The sequence below is a fragment of the Cervus canadensis genome, chromosome 30 (assembly GCF_019320065.1).
Source record: "Cervus canadensis isolate Bull #8, Minnesota chromosome 30, ASM1932006v1, whole genome shotgun sequence".
In the NCBI taxonomy this organism is placed as follows: domain Eukaryota; kingdom Metazoa; phylum Chordata; class Mammalia; order Artiodactyla; family Cervidae; genus Cervus; species Cervus canadensis.
Window position 1 is genome coordinate 9,162,514 of NC_057415.1, and position 18,280 is coordinate 9,180,793.

The window sequence follows — 18,280 nt, forward strand, 5'->3', positions numbered from 1 at the left end:
ACCTAAAATGCCAGACAGCCTAAGGGACATAAGATGTGTGAAAGGACCATGGGAGCTCAATCGAGGGAGAGGACCAGGAATGCCTTCTTCAAAGAGGTCATATAAACTAATTCTTGAAGGATGTTGAGTGTTTCAAGGGAGACAGATGAGTAGAATCTGTCTTTGATTGGAGGAGTGAAGGAGAATGACCACTAATTGTTCTCCAATAACCCCATCTTTCAGTTAGAAATGAATCCTCCTTAGCTGGGTGCGTGGCAGTCAGCTGTAACACTTTTTATTTTTTAGCTGCGCTTCCTCTTCTTTGCAGCTGGCATGCTCTCTAATTGTGGCACGAGGGCTTAGTTGCCCCATGGCATGTGAAATCTTGGTTCCCTAACCAGGGATTGAATCCATGTCCCCTGCACTGAGAGGCAGATTCTCACCCACTGGTGCTAAGTTGCTTCAGTTGTGTTTGACTCTTTGCAACGCTATGGACCGTAGCTGCCCTGTCCGTGGGATTCTTCAAGCAAGAGTGCTGCAGCGGGTTGCCATACCCTCCTCCAGGGGATCTTCCTGACCCAGGGATTGAACCTGAGTCTCTTGCACTGACATGTGGGTTCCTTACCTCTAGCACCACCTGGGAAGCCCTTAACCACTGGACCACCAAGGAGTCCCTTTTTAAAAAAAATAATAATACATTTTTTTAACCCTGATACTACATTTTTACAGTTGGAAATGACAATATGACTACATTCTGGCCAAAAGGGAAGTAAGCCAAAGTGATGCTGGCAACCCCCAGGTCACATGTTTAACAAGAAGCTGCATAACTTCTCATTCTATCTTTGGTAAATAATAATGGTGAGTCAACACTGACCCTGTGGACACTATAGGAGGAGTAATGAGACGGCTAGAACTGAGTCCCAGGGTGACCTTGGGGATCAATTCTTCTGATCAGCCCTGCACAGTCTACTAATTCAGAGCCTTACCTGAGAGAGAAACAGAACTTTTACTTTGATTAAGCCACTGATATTTTTGTCTCCATCTAGTCAATATCCTAACTAATAAGAGCAGGAGGAAGAGAAGAAAGGCAATGAGGATATGAAACCTACTAAGAAAGCCAAACTCTCACTTTTTCCTTTCTTCTTTTTTTCCTTCCTTCCCCTCTTCTAATCTATCCTGCGTTTCCTACGGGCTGTGCTGTTGTGTTCAGTCACTTCAGTCATCTGCGACTCTCTGCAACCCTATGGACTGTAGCCTCCAGGCTCCTCTGCCCATGGATTCTCCAGGCAAGAATACTGGAGTGGGTTGCCATGCCCTCCTCCAGGGGATCTTCCCGACCCAGGAACAGAACCCATATCTCTGGTGTCTCCTGCATTGCAAGCAGGTGCGTTCCCATTGAGCCACCTGGGAAGCCCCTTGCTTCCTATAGTGATACATAAATCTGTATACACACACACACACATACACACAAATACATGTATACACACACATTTGCTCTTCCATATCCCACTGGTTCCAGATTTTTAGCTCTAGACATATCAACAGACTCATATCTTCTATGTTTTTCCTGCTTAATCTGGCTACAAGTGGAATAGCTGTAAGTATGGAAACCGTTTCGTTCCTCAGAGGTTCCCCGCCACAGCAGTGAGGCAGTAGGCACGTGGACAAGCCATGGACAGGTGCGTCTTCTTTGTCACTGTGGATGGAGGGTATTGCTCTCTTTGTACAAATCAATTTGTAGGGAACAGAGGAACTGTAATTTTCCTGGGAAGCCTTCTGTCTTTCCACAAAAGGGTCTTTTGAGGAAGTGTTCAATGTGAGAATCACAAATGCCTTTACTTTCCTTTTTCCAATCAAAACAGCCAACTTCTTTATGTTACTTTATAGTGTATTTTAAGTATTGTTTTGGTCTTTTCAGTATCCTTGCTTTTGGTAACAGAATCTGCTTTTACTTTCAATTTCAGTTCATGTGCTTTGGACTTGGGCTGACCCAACCGTTTAACCCGAGGAATGCATACGTAATCCAGTTCTGCTCAAAGCTGGAGCTGTGGGGGGAAATGCTTTCATAACGCTAAGATCTTGACACTAAAAGAGTATATATAGTGCTGGAGCTGCTGGGATCCAGCAGGAGGGAGCCTATCTTAAAGTCAACACTAAGGAAAGCAGAACCTAGGGATAAAAGTCAAGCCTAATAACCTCTGGGAAACCTGCTGCAGTTTGAATACAGTTTCTGTCACTGGAACCAAACAAAACTTGATAATCCATAGAGCATATCAAAAAACACCTGTCTCGGGGTTTCCCTGGTGCCTCAGTGGTAAAGAATCTGCCTGCCAATACAGGAGACAGGAGTTCGATCCTTAATCAGGGAAGATCCCGCCTGGGTGGAGCAACTAAGCTCGTGCACCACAACTGTTGATTCTCTGCTCTAGAGCCCGGGAGCTGCAAGAACCAAGCCTATGTGCTATAACTACTGAAGCCCGAGTGCCCTAGATCCTGTTCTCTGCAACAAGAGAAGCCACTGCAAAGGGAAGCCCATGCAGCGAAACTAGAGAAAAGCCTGGGCAGCAACAAAAACCCAGGACAGCCACTAAATAAATAAACAATTTTTAAAAATTAACAAAATACCTAAGTGACACTTTGGTAGATGTTATGCCTCCCCAGATGTTTCTTTTTTAAAAAATTGACTTGTATTCCATCTTATTCCAGAAAGTATTGTTGGTCCTATCTAGTAAGAAGACCGTTCCTTTGTGTTCTGTCCATTTTGTTCTGTAGGAAGAAGGACACCAGCTGGATTTTAGGGATCTTAATCCTGCTTCCGCCACTTCCTAACAATGAGACTCTGAACAAATCAAGGGAATACATCTGAACCCTGGTTTCCTTATTTTCCAAATGAATGTGTTACTGAATTATACTGAAGATCACATAAGATCACATATATGACTTACAAAATGCTCCAAAATGTTAAGAATTATTATAAAGTGGACTTTTAGGACCTAGGGAATCCCTCTTCCTTTCTATAGTCCGATTGTGTTGTAAAATTTGGAGTTGAGTAGAAAGGCCACATCATCCTCCAAAGATTCTACTATTTATACTTTCCTTATGAGAGTGTCTATTTTCCCACATCTTAGCCAACACTGAGTATTATGAATTTTTAAAATATTTGCTAGTCTGAAAAAAAACAACAACTAAAAACATTTTAGCCTGATTACTACATTTTAGCCTTGTGAATGGTGCTTTCAAGGCAGCTGGAGGTATTTTAAAAAATCTTCCAAACAAGAACCCTAAAGTCTACACAAATAGCCGAGCAGCAACAGCTTTTCTCCTTCCCTGGTACCAGCTGACTCTTCAGCATGGTAATTAGATAAGATAGTTGGCCAGAGGCTATTTTAAAAATATTTTTCTTTATTTACTTATGGTTGTGCTGGGTCCTCGTGGCTGCGAGGGTTTTTATCTAGTTGCAGTGACCGGGGGCTACTCTCTAGTTCCAGGGCTCGGGCTTTTCATTGCGGTTGCTTCTTTTGTTGCAGAGCATGGGCTTTAGAGCACAGGCTCAACTGTCGCGGCACACAGGCTTCGTTGCTCCTTGGCATGTGGGAATCTTCCCAGATCAGAGATTGAACCCATGTCTCCTGCACTGGCATGCAGACTCTTCACCACTGAGCTACCAGGGAAGCCCTGGCCAGAGTCCCTTACAAGCTGTTGGGGATCTCTTCATTTCTGCCTCTTTGTTGTGTGAATAAGCCAACACATGCCCTCAGTGAACCTGCTAAATCATGACCCAGTGATCCACATCTCTTCAAGTCCGTTTCAGTCCATGCTTAGTAACTTCTGAAATCACTGCATGATTCAGGTCAAATTTGATCTCCCAGGAGTTGGTATCCGGAATGAAGGATCTATTCATACATTTAAAATATAAAAGAATGATTAGGGGTAAAGATGAATAAAATAATATTCTATTCTAGTTTATAACTCTTCATGCTTTTCAAAACACTATCACAGCCCTCTTTTGAAACTTTCAAAAGCCCTCAGAAGTAAGACAATATCATCTCCATTCTACAACGGGGGAATCTGAGTTTCAGAGAGGTAAGGCAACTTGCAGAAGCAACACAGTGAATTATGACAGCGTGTGTCTGTGTATCTATGCTTAGTTGCTCAGTCATGTCCGATTCTTTGCGACCCCATGGACTTTAGCCCACGAGGCTCTTCTGTCCATGGAATTCTCCAGGCAAGAATACTGGAGTGGGTTGCCATTTCCTTCTCCAGAATTATAGCAGAGGCAGGCCTAAAACGATGTCAACAGTCTTTCCCCTTTATCACACTGCTAGGGATGCCGTTCACCTTCTGTAGTGGTGAAATCAACACTCATAAAGGCCCATCACAGTCTATGAAGTTCATTCTAGGCACAGGTAGCTCTGTAAGGCCATCTGCCCCTCTGGTTCTTTGTAAAACCCCTTCTCATTGGCCAGAACCATGGGGTATCTCTTACACTAGATCTTGTACACCTGTCATCATCAGTGTGTGGACAGTGCTAGTGACAAAGGGGCCCTCATCCTTCACAATTAGTCAAGGATGGAGTATCAAGCAGTCCCCTAAGCTCCCAGGTCAAGTTGTAACATTACTGAGTGTGTTGATAATGAAGTTTTTCTACTATTAATGGGAATTCAGCTGAAACAATCAGCAAGAACCCGTAAGAGAGAAATTTCTGGCCACAGCCAAGAGATTGTATTTCACCCAATTCTCCTAAGTATATGAGCCAGATGGGAGAGGTTGGGGGCCAGAGGAAGAGATAAAGGATAAAACATGATTCAGGAAATTGTAAAAGAGGGAAATGAGAAAACTAGTGCTTCTGGGAAGGAATGTCAAGACGTAGTACTTTGCCCAAGCAAAGACTCAAAGAGCTTTTCATCTTCCTCCCTCCACCCCTTTCTTTCTCTCTTTTTCTTTCTTTCTTTCTCTTTTTCTCCTCTGCTTTCCTTCCTTCCTTCCTCTCTTCCCCTCCCTCCCCCCTTTCCTTCCTTTCTTCTTCTTCTTTTTTTTTTTTTAAAACAGTCTGGATGTACATAGATTAAAAAATTCTGGGGATTTAATTTCTCTAATTACTTGGAAGACCATCTGTGCCCTTCTTTGACACTTAAACCCTTGCTCTGGCAAAGGAACCGCCTGCTAATCTGGCCAGTCCTCCTCTTCTCATCTTCCCTACTTCCCATTCCCTACCATCTGGCTGTGGGATCACTTTTGTTAGAGAGTAGGACTGGGGGATGGAGCTCTAGGCAGAGATCCGTCCCACCCAGCTGTGCCCCTGGTACCTTGGGGACTGGCAAACATCAGGGGACCCCTTGACATCAGCCCACTCTTGGCCACCCACCAATATCCAAGAGCTGCCTCTGGGTGGAAACCGATTCTGGCTGAAGGAGTGTTTTTCTCCTCCCTCTGTGGAGACTTCTACTCCTTTATCTCCCTTTTGCAGACCTAAATTCAAGGCTGAGTCATCAGGGTGAGAAAGGAAATAATTTTTCTATGCTTGAAAGTGAAAGTGAAAGTGAAGTTTCTCAGTCGTGTCGAACTCTTTGCGACCCCATGGACTATAGCCTACCAGGCTACTCGGTCCATGGAATTTTCCAGGCCAGAGTACTGGAGTGGGTTGCCATTTCCTTCTCCAGGGGATCTTCCCAACCCAGGGATCGAACCCGGGTCTCCCGCACGGCAGGCAGACGCTTTACCCTCTGAGCCACCAGGGAAGCCCTTCCCCTGAAGTATGACTTTTTAAAAGTTGCCCAGACAAGGAATGAACTATGAAGAAGAAATTTTGGAAATCATTCTCTTTTTTGGTTAGGGCATTAAGCAAAGAGATGTGTTAAGAAAAAAATATTTAACCTATTTATAAGCAAAGAAAAAATTTATATAGCAACTTATTTATAAAGCAAAGAAAAAAATATTTAACCTATTTATATTTCAGAATTAGCCAGTGATCTGTTAAGTATGCCACAAAACAGGAAACCCAAACCTCACTGTTTTTTATCTTTTAAAATAGAAGTCATCTGTTTTACTGAAAATCAGTGACTTATTGAGCCTAACTGGAAAAAAATTGTCAGAAAATGAAAAGTTTCTTCTACATGTACATAAATAAACTTTAATATACTCAGATTCCCATAGGATCAGGCTGTTGACAATAAATAAGCCTCCAACCAAAAATTTACTCTAGATTTTTTAAGAAACTTTTTTTCCCCTTTAAGCCTTCTGCTTTAATCACTCTTGTCTAGAACAAACAGATAAGGACTTGCTTGGGGTGTTGATGTCTGAAGACACCACTCTACTTCAAATCTTTAACTTAAATCTAGCAGAGTGCATGTTGCAGTCTGCTGTCTGTAAGAACCTCAGGGAACTTATTAATAGCGCCTCCAGAAGCACGGTTATCATTTGAACTTTGGATTTATAGAAGTTCTTAAAATCTTATTACTCTTCCCTTAGCATTTTTCTATTTCGTGTTACAGCTAGGCTTTCCAACAAAGAGACTGGCAATTAGGAGTCTGAGTGATATAGAGCCAATTTTAAGCCTAAATATTCTGATGAGCAATGGTAGGAACAAATGAACCCTAACTAAAGCGCTTACAGGTACTATATAACCTAACAAATCTGATGCTTTTTAAAATGGAGAATCCCTGTGGCTGAGAATGTGCTGTGCTTAGTCGCTCAGTCGTGTCCGACTCTTAGAGACCCCACGGACTGTAGCCTACCAGGCTCCTCTGTCCATGGGATTTCTCAGACAAGAATACTGGAGTGGGTTGCCATTTCCTTCTCCGGGGATCAAACCTGGGTCTCCTGCAATGCAGGCAGATTCTTTACTGACTGAGCAACCACTGCTTAAGTTATGTCGTTTTGAAGCTCTATTACTTACAGATTGCATTCTAACTGCGCTAGGAGAGAATTCCCATGGCTGAGAATAGTGATGTTTATTATCCTAATCAAAGTTTTCCACAAACCTGTAGGAAGATCTGCTGGAGCCTCTCTATATAGTTCTTTTTTTTTTTTTTTCAAGTTCTAAGCAGATGTTTTATGACCTGAGTTTTCATTAAAAAGAATTTACTATGTGTGCTTATACCATGGTGTTAACACACTGGTCCCATCAGTTTCACCACGTACTAAGTGCTCGGTCAGGATCATGATAAAATGCTGGAAATAGGGTACAAAGTTCCAGGGGAGTTAGTAAAAACTCTTCAGAAACAATCACATTTTTGACCAAGAGACCTCAAAGGTATTGCTTGTTTCACCCTATCTTTGTGGTATGTACCCCTAACTTTCATGATTCAATAAATACTGAGGTGTAGAAAGGAAGACCAGTGATAACATGAGTTGTTTAGTCCCTAAGTTGTTTTTGACTTTTTGCAACCCCATGGACTGTAGCCCGCCAGGGTCCTCTGTCAACGGGATTTCCTGGGCAAGAATACCAGAGTGGGTTGCCCTTTTCTTCTCCAGGGGGTCAAACCCACATCTTCTGCATTGGCAGGAAGACTGCCACTGAGTCACCTGGGGAGCCTGATGAGGTGAGGAGCGCATCATTTTTGGCAATATAAAAGTAGTCTAACCTTTAATATTTGGATTACTTATGCTAGTAATTTTTCTTAGAATCTGTTTTAAGGGCATAATCAGAAATGTTAACAGGAATGTATACACAAAAATCTTCAGGAAGGAAAGCAATCATCTAAACAGATCTACAAGTACTTAATAATAGCATCCCCCATTTTTTAAGCAAGAAGAAATATACATGCTAATCAACAACAGAATTACCTCCAATTAGTGAACTTTTATTTCCTGTGTAAATTTTTATACATTTAAGACCTTACAAATAGGCATGTATTACTTCTAATGATTAGAGACATTTTTTTAAAACTAAAGAAATATACCGGTTTTTTTTTTAACCTATCAGTGTCCCAAGTCACGATACCTGAAATATGACAAGGAAGAGACTCTTTTGTTCACTCTGAGCAGATTCCACTTTTTCCTGCAGTCTTTCTATTTGTTCTTCAAGAGCCCTATCTTTCCTGTCACTGCTTCTGTCATCATCATCACTTTGCCGTTTCTATGCTTAAATGCAGGTTAATGACATAATAGCAGAATTCTAGTAATTACAGTACATTGATCTAGTTAAAATCAGCCTCTATAATGAAAAATCCTGAGCAAAAACGGATTTTTTCAGATTTCTATTTACCATTTACAGTGACATTAATTGTGGGCTGATAAAGAAGAGGACAAAGTTGGTTTAAACTATTGCATCTTTTTTTTTTTTTTTTTTTGCCGTTGAGCAGTAAACTCCCATCAATTTCATCTACTCCTTCCTACTCTCCCAAGAATATGGGGAAGAAAGAAAATAGAGCTAAAGGTGAGGGCAAGAGTAGTAGAAAAATGAAGAAAGTTGCTCTAGAGGGTGGCTCACGTTTCTTACTAACTTCTCTTTATTTATTTATTTTTTTGGCCATGCCACATGCTCATGGGATCTTAGTTCCTGACCAGGGATTGAATGCCTTGGGAATCCTAACCACTGGACCGCCAGGGAATTTCCAACTTCTCTTTCTCATGTCTCACTGTTCACCCTATCCAGCCATTTCTCTGACTGATCCGCAGACCATCTCAACACTTCCAATCTTCCAGAAGCTCTTTCTTTACTGGAATAAGCCACGTCCACCTGTTGGTTCAGAGCTTGGCTCAGGGCTGGTCCTGGCACAAAGTCCATTAAATGAGACTTTGCTCTTCCCTCTCTCTGCGTTCTACAGAAACTTCACCCAGTTTCTGAGTGTGATGTGCCCAGAGAGTTAGAGTGAGCTCAAAAGTTTTTGTTTTGTTTTCTAATCGCTCTCACAATTTGGAAACACTTCTCTTTTTCCTGGTAAACCTTCTGGCCTGAGTTGCAATCACGAGTTTCAATCACCTGATCAATAGGCTGCTCCTGGGAACCAGAGGTATAGGAGTGAGGAGCCCCTGAGGCCTGAGGAATCAATGTCTGAAGCACCTAAAAAGCTATGTGCATGCCAAGTCCCTTCAGTTGTGTCCGACTCTTTGCAACCCTATGGACTGTGGCCCGCCAGGCTCCTCTGTATATAGGGATTCTCTAGGCAAGAATACTGGGAAAAAAAAAAAAGAATACTGGAGTGGGTTGCAATGCCCTCCTCCAGGGAATCTTCCCTTCTCAGGGATCGAACCCACATCTCTTATGTCTCCTGGATTGGCAGGTGGGTTCTTTATCACTAGTGCCATCTGAGAAATCCATAAAGTTGTGTACCAATGCTAATTTTAAGGAATAGTTTTAGAAAGTGATTTGGACATTACAAAATTCAGCTCTTCGCTTAACACAGAATTCAGCTCTCTGCCTTGCCAGTGGAAGCAGGAATCAGAGTTAGGGGACCTTTAGAATTGGCAAAGAGATGGTCCTCTGGCCTCAGTGCATAAAGGACGGGACAGCCTCAGGTGGGCAGGGCCGTACAGCAGTTCAGAGCACCAGTTTTGGGGTCAGGAGGACTAGGGTTTGAAAGTGCTAAGCAAAAACTTCCACTTTCTAAACCTGTTTCCTTTGTTGTAAATTGGGATTAACAATATTGTCTACTTTCTGGGACTGTTAAAGAGAATTAAATGCAAAGAGGAATATAAAACACTATGCTTAGGACATATTTTTTTTTCTTTTTACCTTTACTCATTTGTTACAAAGGATAGAACTCAGGAGAAACATCCAAATGGAAGATACGTCTGGGGTAAAGAGTGAGGGGTGGAGGTAGTGGTGGGGACTCTCCATTCCCTCTGTAGGTGCAGCCATCTCCCAGCACTTCCGCTTTTTAAATGTGTTTATCAACCTAGAGGCTCTGAGACTCTCTATATTAAACAGTTGTTATACTTCCTCCCTGGCTCCCTTCCCATCCTCGGGAGATCTAGTGTAGAGCTGAAAGCTTTTTTGTTTGTTTTTATTTGTTTTTTTGGCCACTCTGAGCAACAGGGATTGAACCTGGGCCTGGAAAGTGCCAAGTCCTAACCACTGGACCACCAGGGAATTCCCAAGCTGAAAGTGTAAACTTCTTTTCATTGATCTTTTCAGGGACCAGCCCTACCCTATGACTATCTAGGATCCCCACCCTAAATCACCTTCTTAGTTGTAAACTCCTATGTGATGACAGGGGCTGGTTATGAAAAACAAAAACTATTCCTAACACCCCCAAAATTTCAAAGATTTTTAAGACCAGGAACTGGTGAAAAGATCAAAAGTTTGGCTTGTATAACTTTAGCTTGTTAAAGTCATAGTTTTTTTTTTTTTTTTTTTAATTGGAGGAAAATTGCTTTACAATCTTGTCATGGCTTCTGCCATACAACAACACAAATCAGCCATAATTATACATATATCCCCTCCCTCTAGAGCCTCCCTCCCCTCCCCCATCCCACCCCTTTAGATCATCACGGAGTGCCTGGCTGGGCTCCCTGTGTTATATAGCAACTTCTCACCAGCTATCTATTTTACACATGTATATATGTCTATGCTACTTTCTCCATTTGTCCCACTCTCTCTTTCCCCCAGTGTTCACAAGTCTGTTCTCTATACCTGCATCTCCATTCCGTCCCTGCCAATAGGTTCATGGACACCATTTTTCTAGATTCCATATATATACGTTAATACACAATATTTGTTTTTCCCTTTCTGATTTACTTCACTCTATATAACAGGCTTAAGGTTCATTCACTTCACTGCTGCTGCGGCTAAGTCGCTTCAGTCATGTCCAGCTCTTTGCGACCCCATAGACGGCAGCCCACCAGGCTGCCCCATCCCTGGGATTCTCCAGGCAAGAACACTGGAGTGGGTTGCCATTTCCTTCTCCAATGCATGAAAGTGAAACGTGAAAGTGAAGTCGCTCAGTCGTGTCCGACTCTTTGTGACCCCATGGACTGTAGCCTACCAGGCTCCTCTGTCCATGGGATTTTCCGGACAAGAGTACTGGAGTGGGCTGCCATTTCCTTCTCCAGGGTATCTTCGTGACAGCCCCAGCCCTCTTTTCCTTCCTTCCTTCCTTTCTCAGCCTGTCTCACAGAAAAGTGACAGACCTTTCCATCCTACATTTGAGATTCAGCCTTGGTCCTGGTCTCAGACTTAAGCTGTCACCACATGGACATCACTGTGTTAGTTACCCCTCCTTCAACTCCAGACCAGAGTTCCAGCTGCCTGGATGTCATCTCTACCTTGGCGTCTCAGAAAGGGCAAGGCCAAAATCCAGCTCCTCATTTTTCCCTGAAGTCTGCCGCCATATCAGTTTTTCTACTTCAACTCTTCCAAATGTCCAGCCAAAACGAAACAAACAAAACAGACAAAAACCAACCAAAAAAAAACCAAAAAACACCACCTTAGTTGTCCTTCACTTGATTTATCAGGAATCTTATTACTTATATTCCTTCTCTAGCCACTGCTTTGGTCTGGGCTCATATGCAGTCATCAGATCAGGAGGCCTTCATTTGGGACTTTAGGATCTGCATGGGGCTCCGGCAGGTGAGGGTGGGCAGGCCTCATCTGTCAGCATGACTGTGGCCACGGGACCCTGTGGGCAGAGCTGGGCTTGGAGTGATAAAGTGATAAACTACTGGGACCCCTGGGCGGGAAGCAGGTCACCCCACCTCAGACCAGCTCCTGTGTGATGGGAAGGACTCCTGCTCTTGCGTCCATACTCCAGTTACCACTCGTGGCCCCAGAGATCCAGAGCCTCTGAACTGGTGAATGAAATCAAAGGCAACCAAAACTAAGCATTTGGAAAACAGTGAATATTATGCATACCATTACACTAAGCTTTTTTCCCCCCTTTCTTCCTCTGCTAATCAATGACAGAAGAAGCAAAGGAAATAGGAGGCCCCTCACTTCCAAGGAAGCCCTGGTTGCTCTGCAAACCTGTTAGCTGAGAGACCCAAGTCACTCAGGACACCCAGAGCAAGTAATTACTTCTTTCTACTGTTGGGAAAACTGAGAAGGAGTGGAAATTTAATCTTTTCCCCAGTGGGATTGCATGGTGTAATAGAAAGAACATGAGTTTTAGAAGTAGGGTTTTGGAATTTCCCTGGTGGTCCAGCGGTTGGGACTCCATACTTGCACTGAAGGGGTGTGAGTTTGATCCTGGGTCAGGGAACTAGGATCCCACGTGCAGGACAGTGAGCCCCAAAAAGAAAGAAAGTAGGGGTTTGACCTGACTTCAAATGCTGATTAGGCTGCTGAATTGCTTCATGATCCATAACCTCTTGCAGTCTCTGAGAGAGATTAATACCTAACACACAGGGTTATTGTGAGGAGTAAATGAGGTGATGTATGTATATGCCAAGCACATGCTAAGTAATGGTGGAATCTATGTTTTTGCCAGTCCCAGTGTTTAATTTCCCTTATTCTAGTAGTGTAGTTTGATTTATCTTTCGAGAATGTACACTGTGGGGCTCTGCCAGTCAAGATGCCCTTCTGCCCCAAACGAAAAACTCAGGCTAGCCAGACATTCCCCCACCCTTTAAAAAATGTTTTTGGGGAGAAGGAAATGGCAACCCACTGCAGTGTTTTTGCCTGGAGAATCCCAGGGACGGGGGAGCCTGGTGGGCTGCCGTCAATGGGGTCACACAGTCGGACATGACTGAAGTGACTTAGCAGCAGCAGCAGCAGCTTCAGGCTCCACCTTCTGTTGTGCAAATAGAAATTTCTAAACTGTGTTGTGTGGCTTGCTTTGAAATCTTCAGGTCCAAGTCCCAACTTTCTGCCCTCCTCTGTCCTTTTTTCCATGTTCAACCTGTTACTTTAATTTTTGGCTTTACTGTGTGGCCAGGATGCCAAATACAATATTAAAGTGAAATAAACAACAACAACAACAAAAAAATGTTTTTGGCTGTGCTGGCTCTGTGTATATCCTTTCCTCCTGCTTAATTTTTAAAATAATATTCATGATAAAATTGCTTCTTCAATAAAAATTACTAATTGCAAAAATTAGTAGTGAACTAAAGAAAAGAAAAGAAATATTTAATAAACCAACTGCAAGGAGATCCAACCAATCCATCCTAAAGGAGATCAGTCCTGGGTGTTCATTGGAAGGACTGATGTTGAAGCTGAAATTCCAATACTCTGCCCACCTGATGCGAAGGGCTGACTCATTTGAAAAGACCCTGATGCTGGGAAAGATTGAGGACAGGAGGAGAAGGGGACGACAAAGGATGAAATGGTTGGAAGGCATCACCAACACAATGGACATGGGTTTGGGTGGACTCTGGGAGTTGGTGATGGACAGGGAGGCCTGGTGTGTTTCGGTTCATGGGTCGCAAAGAGTCGGACACGACTGAGCGACTGAACTGAACTGAACTGAGACTTAGGAGCCACGCCCTCCTCCAGGGGATCTTCCCGACAAAGGGTTCGAACCTGCATCTCCTGCATTGCAGGTGGATTCTTTTACTGCTGACCCACCTGGGAAGCCCAAGGACAGTAATTATTATAATTTGGAGCCATTTAGTTTTGTAACGTTTTTTCAATTCTGCTTGAGTTTATAGTGTTAACTGTAATAAAATGTGCTGATCTAGAGTGTTCCTTTTTCACTTTTTTTCTCTCATAACTTACTTACTTATTTTTGGCTGTGCTGGGTCTTTGATAAGGCGCAAGGGCTTGTTGTCCTTGGGCTTTCTTTAGTCACAGCCAGTGGGGGCTACTCTCTAGCTGCGGAGCAGAGCTCTAGGGCACGTGATCTTAGTTGCCCTTCGGCATTCTAGTTCCTGGACCAGGGATCAAACCCATGTCCCTAGCACTGGTAGGTGGATTCTTAACTACGAAACCTCCAGAGAAGTCCCTCTTTCATAACTTTTAATCTATATATGGTGAAAAATTAATCTACAGTGATAAGTTAGGTCAAAATAAATTTAATCAGGGAAGTTCTTCACACATATTTTTATAGTATTTTAATTTAATTATTTTGTTTAATTTATGAATTTTAAATTTCACTGTAATGATTTTTTGAAAGGAGTAATTACTTTAGGAACAGATAAATATTTCTCTTTAAACTTCTTTGGATTTTAGTCAATGATTTTTTTCCCTTTTCAATTCAATTTTTTATCCTGAAGTATTTTATTTTAAAATTCATTATTATTATTATTATTACTTTACTTTTTGGCTGCACCAAGCAGCATGTGGGATCGTATTTCCTGGACCAGGAATGGAATGACATGGAAAGGCAGAGTCTTAACTGCCAGACTACCAGGGAATCCCAATGCTGAATTATTATTATTTTTTTTTCCAATGCTGAATTATTTTAAAGCAATCTATCCATTCCTAAGGGTTCCCCAAGTGGCTCAGTGGCAAAGAACCCACCTGGCAATGCAGAAGACGTAAGAGACTTGGGTTTGATCCCTGGGTGGGAAAGATCCTCTAGAGTGGGTCATGGCAACCCACTCCAGTATTCTTGCCTGGAAAATCCCATGGACAGAGAAGCCTGACGGACTATAGTCCATGGGGTTGCAAAGAGTCAAATAAGACTAAAGCAACTTAGCACACATGCATGCAACTGTTCTTAAATCTCTTGCATTCTCAAATGATCTAATTCTCACTTCCTATTCATATTTCTCCAATTGTATAAAAAAAGACTTATACAGGTGGTCTGTCCAAAGCAGGATCCAATCACAGACCAGACTGCAAATCTTTGAATCTGGTTGTTATGTCCCTTTAAGCCTTTTTAAATTTATGAGAGTACTTTTAAAAAATAACTTTAGGACTTCCCGGGTGGTCTAGTGGTTAAGAATCCACTTGTCCATGCGGGAGACACAGGTTCAAATCCTGATCTGGGAAGATCCCACATGTCTTGGGACAACTAAGCCCATGCCCCACAACTACTGAAGCTCACACGCCCTAGAGCCTGTGCTCTGCAACAAGAGAAGCCGCTGCAGTGAGAAGCCCACACACCACAACTAGAGCGAAGCCCGATATTCACCACATCTAGAGAAAGCCCCAGAGCAGCAACAAAGACCTAGTGCAGCCAAGAAAAAAAAAAAACACAAAACCACCAAATCTTTACTTTTTAGGGCAGGTTTATATTCATGACAAAATTGGGCAGAAAGTACAGAAGTTTGTACCATAGGCCCTGTACTGCCTCCCCCACTATCAACATCTCACGGTAGAGTAGGTTTCTTTATTTTGGTAAACAGTATATCACATAAAATTTACCATTTTAACTATTTTAAAAATCTACTTTCCTTTTTTTTTTTTTTTTTTTAGCGGGTTGGCAGAGCCAACTGAAGCTTTATTCTGAAAAAAGATACTCGAATTGGATTTATTCTGAAAAAGACGCTTACGTTGGCTTTTAGTTGGGGTCATGGGCAAAAGGGGCAACCCCAGGCAGTCGACTCCCCCCAGGTGTGGGCGGAGGACAGGGGCGAAACCTCAGGTCTCCCATGCACATGCTCCCCCGCACAACTCTATCTGCAGGAGCCAGTGAGCGGGGGAAGGCTGGGAGGGACCGCAGGAGCCTTTCACTTGGACAGGACATCAGAGGACTCAGACACCAGCTTCCCATCGCGGGTCTCAATCTTCTTCACAACCACAGCCTTGGAACTGGTGCGGCTGAAGGAGCTGGGGCCACCGCCAGACCCCAGGCTCAGGCTGTAGTTGAAGCCAGGGGTCCCGTAGGACGAAGTCAGTCCACCTGCGTAGCCACTGGTGGTCCTGGTGTGGATACTCATGTTCTGCATCCCAGACTCCAGCCGGCTCTCCTCGCCCTCCAGCAGCTTCCGGTATGTGGCAATTTCCATGTCCAGGGCCAGCTTGACATTCATGAGCTCCTGGTACTCGCGCAGCTGCCGTGCCATGTCCTGCTTGGCGTTCCTCAGAGCGGCCTCCAGCTCAGCCGGCTTGGCCTGAGCATCCTTAACAGCCATCTCACCACGCTGCTCAGCGTCAGCGATGGCAGCCTCCAGGGAAGCCCTCTGGCCTTTGAGGCCCTCGATCTCTGCCTGGAGACGGCTGATGTTCCGGTTCATCTCAGAAATCTCTGTCTTCGTGCGACGGAGGTCATCCCCATGCTTCCCAGCCAGTGTCTGCAGCTCCTCATACTTGATTTGGTACATGGTCTCGGCCTCAGCCCGGCTGCGGTTGGCAATCTCCTCATACTGGGCCTTGACCTCAGCGATGATGCCGTCTAGGTCCAGGTTGCGGTTGTTGTCCATGGACAGGACCACGGACGTGTCAGAAATCTGAGACTGCATCTCACGGATCTCCTCTTCATACAGTTGCCTGTAGAAGTTGATCTCATCAGTCAGCCCCTCCAGGCGGGACTCCAGCTCGACCTTGTTCATGTAAGCTTCATCCACATCCTTCTTGATGATGACAAATTCATTCTCCATGTCTGTGCGCTTTTGGATTTCTTCCTCATACTTGGTCTTGAAGTCCTCCACCAGCCCCTGCATGTTGCCAAGCTCCACTTCCAGCTTCAGCTTCTCCTGGGCCAGAGTTTCCAGCTGCCGACGGAGGTTGTTGATGTAGCTCTCAAACATGTTGTCTATGTTGCTCCGGGCAGTTTTCTGCTGCTGCAGGAGGTTCCATTTGGTCTCCAGAACCTTGTTCTGCTGCTCCAGGTGCCGCACCTTGTCGATGAAGGAGGCAAATTTGTTGTTGAGGGTCTTGATCTGCTCCTTTTCCTGGGTGCGGACGGCCTGGATGTTGGGGTCCACCTCCAGCTTGAGGGGGCTCAGCAGACTCTGGTTCACGGTGACAGCTGTGATGCCCCCCAAACCTGGGGCCCCACCGTAGCTCCCAGCCACACCCATGCCGGTGCCCAGGCCGCCCCGAAAGCTGCTGCCGCTGCCCACTCGGGAAAAGGCCGAGGAGCTGATGCGGGAACCGGGCCCACTGGTGTAGGAGCGGCTGCTGAAGGACCTTGGGGCGGAGGTAGACACCTTGTAGGACTTCTGGGTCACCCTGATGGACATGATGGAGGCTGAAGAGGAGGCGAGGAGGCCGAAGCTGAGTAAGAGTCGAGGAGTTGAGAAGCTGCTTCTCCTCTACTTTCCTTTTATTTATGTATTTTCTCTTCTTTTTTCCTTTTAAAAAATAATACTGGCTTGCTAAAGAAACTAGACCAGTTTTCCTGCCGAATGTTTCACTATGAATCATTCTGATTGCTTCCTCAAGCTGTCATTCAATGTGTTCTTATATTTCTTGTAAGTGAAAGTTAGATTTAAAGGCTTCATTAGTTCAACTTAAACACTTTCAACCAAAATACATCACAGATGATATTGTATATTGCCCCTCACCTTCCAAGGAGATACATAGCACTGGTTTGTCCCACCATTAATGAGAGTAAGACCTATTTTGATCGCTGGACTGAGGAAGTGACAGCTTGAAATTTATATTTTTCTTCACCTTACCATCAGAGTGGGGTTGCTTCGGAGATACAAAGGCACAGCTCCCTATCAACCACTCATTAATGATTAGCATCAATTAATAAACTTTGCCTGAATTAATAATACAATTGTGTACTGGGAAATGATAATTTTTCAACTACTTTTTAATACATTTATTAGCAAGTTATCTTTGATATAGAAGAATATTTTCTCATTACTTGGACAATTTAGTTTCAATGAAATATGGTTTCTACTGAAAAGGTAGGATACATGTTTAATTCTTTCTGTTCAATTTGGAGCTGCTTCATTTGGTAAAAGTACTTTTTTTCTTACTTTACCTTTCAGATTTCATTTTGGATTTTTAGAGATTCATTGTGTTTCATTCAACAACAGTCACTACTTTTTCAGTTTTCAAATCTACCCAGCTTTGGATGATAGGAGCTCCTTCAAGATGAACTCCTGCGAACTTTTGATGTAACTCCATTGATGTTTGGAAAGGTTCCTTGATTTTTCCATGTAACATCTCCTAAGTTTACCTTGTAATTTCCCTGCCACAGAAACGTAATCCACTAGTTTTCTCTGTGTTAATATGTTCTTTAAACATCCTTCTAGTGGCTACTTTGAAATCATTGTTGGTTAAATTGGACATCTGGTCACTTTCATAGGCAGTTTCTGTTCCCCATGTTTTTCCTTTTTTGGCTCTCTCTGTCTCTGACTACACTCAGCTATTAAGCTTCTCTAATTGTCTGATTACTCTATTTTCCACAATGTTAGGACATCAATTGCTTCACAGAGTAATCCAACCAAATTTGGGCTCCTTTGAAAGGATTCTTCCTGAGGTCAGTGTCTGAGATTTGTTCTAAGCCCAGGAAGGATCTCGGCAGTCATCTCTTTTTCTGTTTTTCTTTGGCATTGTAGCTGGTTTATATCTGAGCCTATT

At 43.5% G+C, this 18,280-nt stretch overlaps 1 protein-coding gene across 1 annotated transcript; it reads right to left on the minus strand.

Annotated features, from left to right (window-relative positions):
* Positions 1–15,245: 15,245 nt before the first annotated feature.
* LOC122432043 (keratin, type II cytoskeletal 8-like) lies at positions 15,246–16,993 on the minus strand. Its single transcript, XM_043453763.1, has one exon. It carries the CDS (start codon positions 16,924–16,926, stop codon positions 15,472–15,474), a length of 1,455 nt encoding a protein of 484 aa, XP_043309698.1. The 5' UTR covers positions 16,927–16,993; the 3' UTR covers positions 15,246–15,471.
* Between the last annotated feature and the right edge of the window lie 1,287 nt (positions 16,994–18,280).

Bases quoted from the DNA above. Each gene is read 5' to 3' on its own strand.
- LOC122432043 (XM_043453763.1), bottom strand. From the start codon at position 16,926: ATGTCCATCAGGGTGACCCAGAAGTCCTACAAGGTGTCTACCTCCGCC.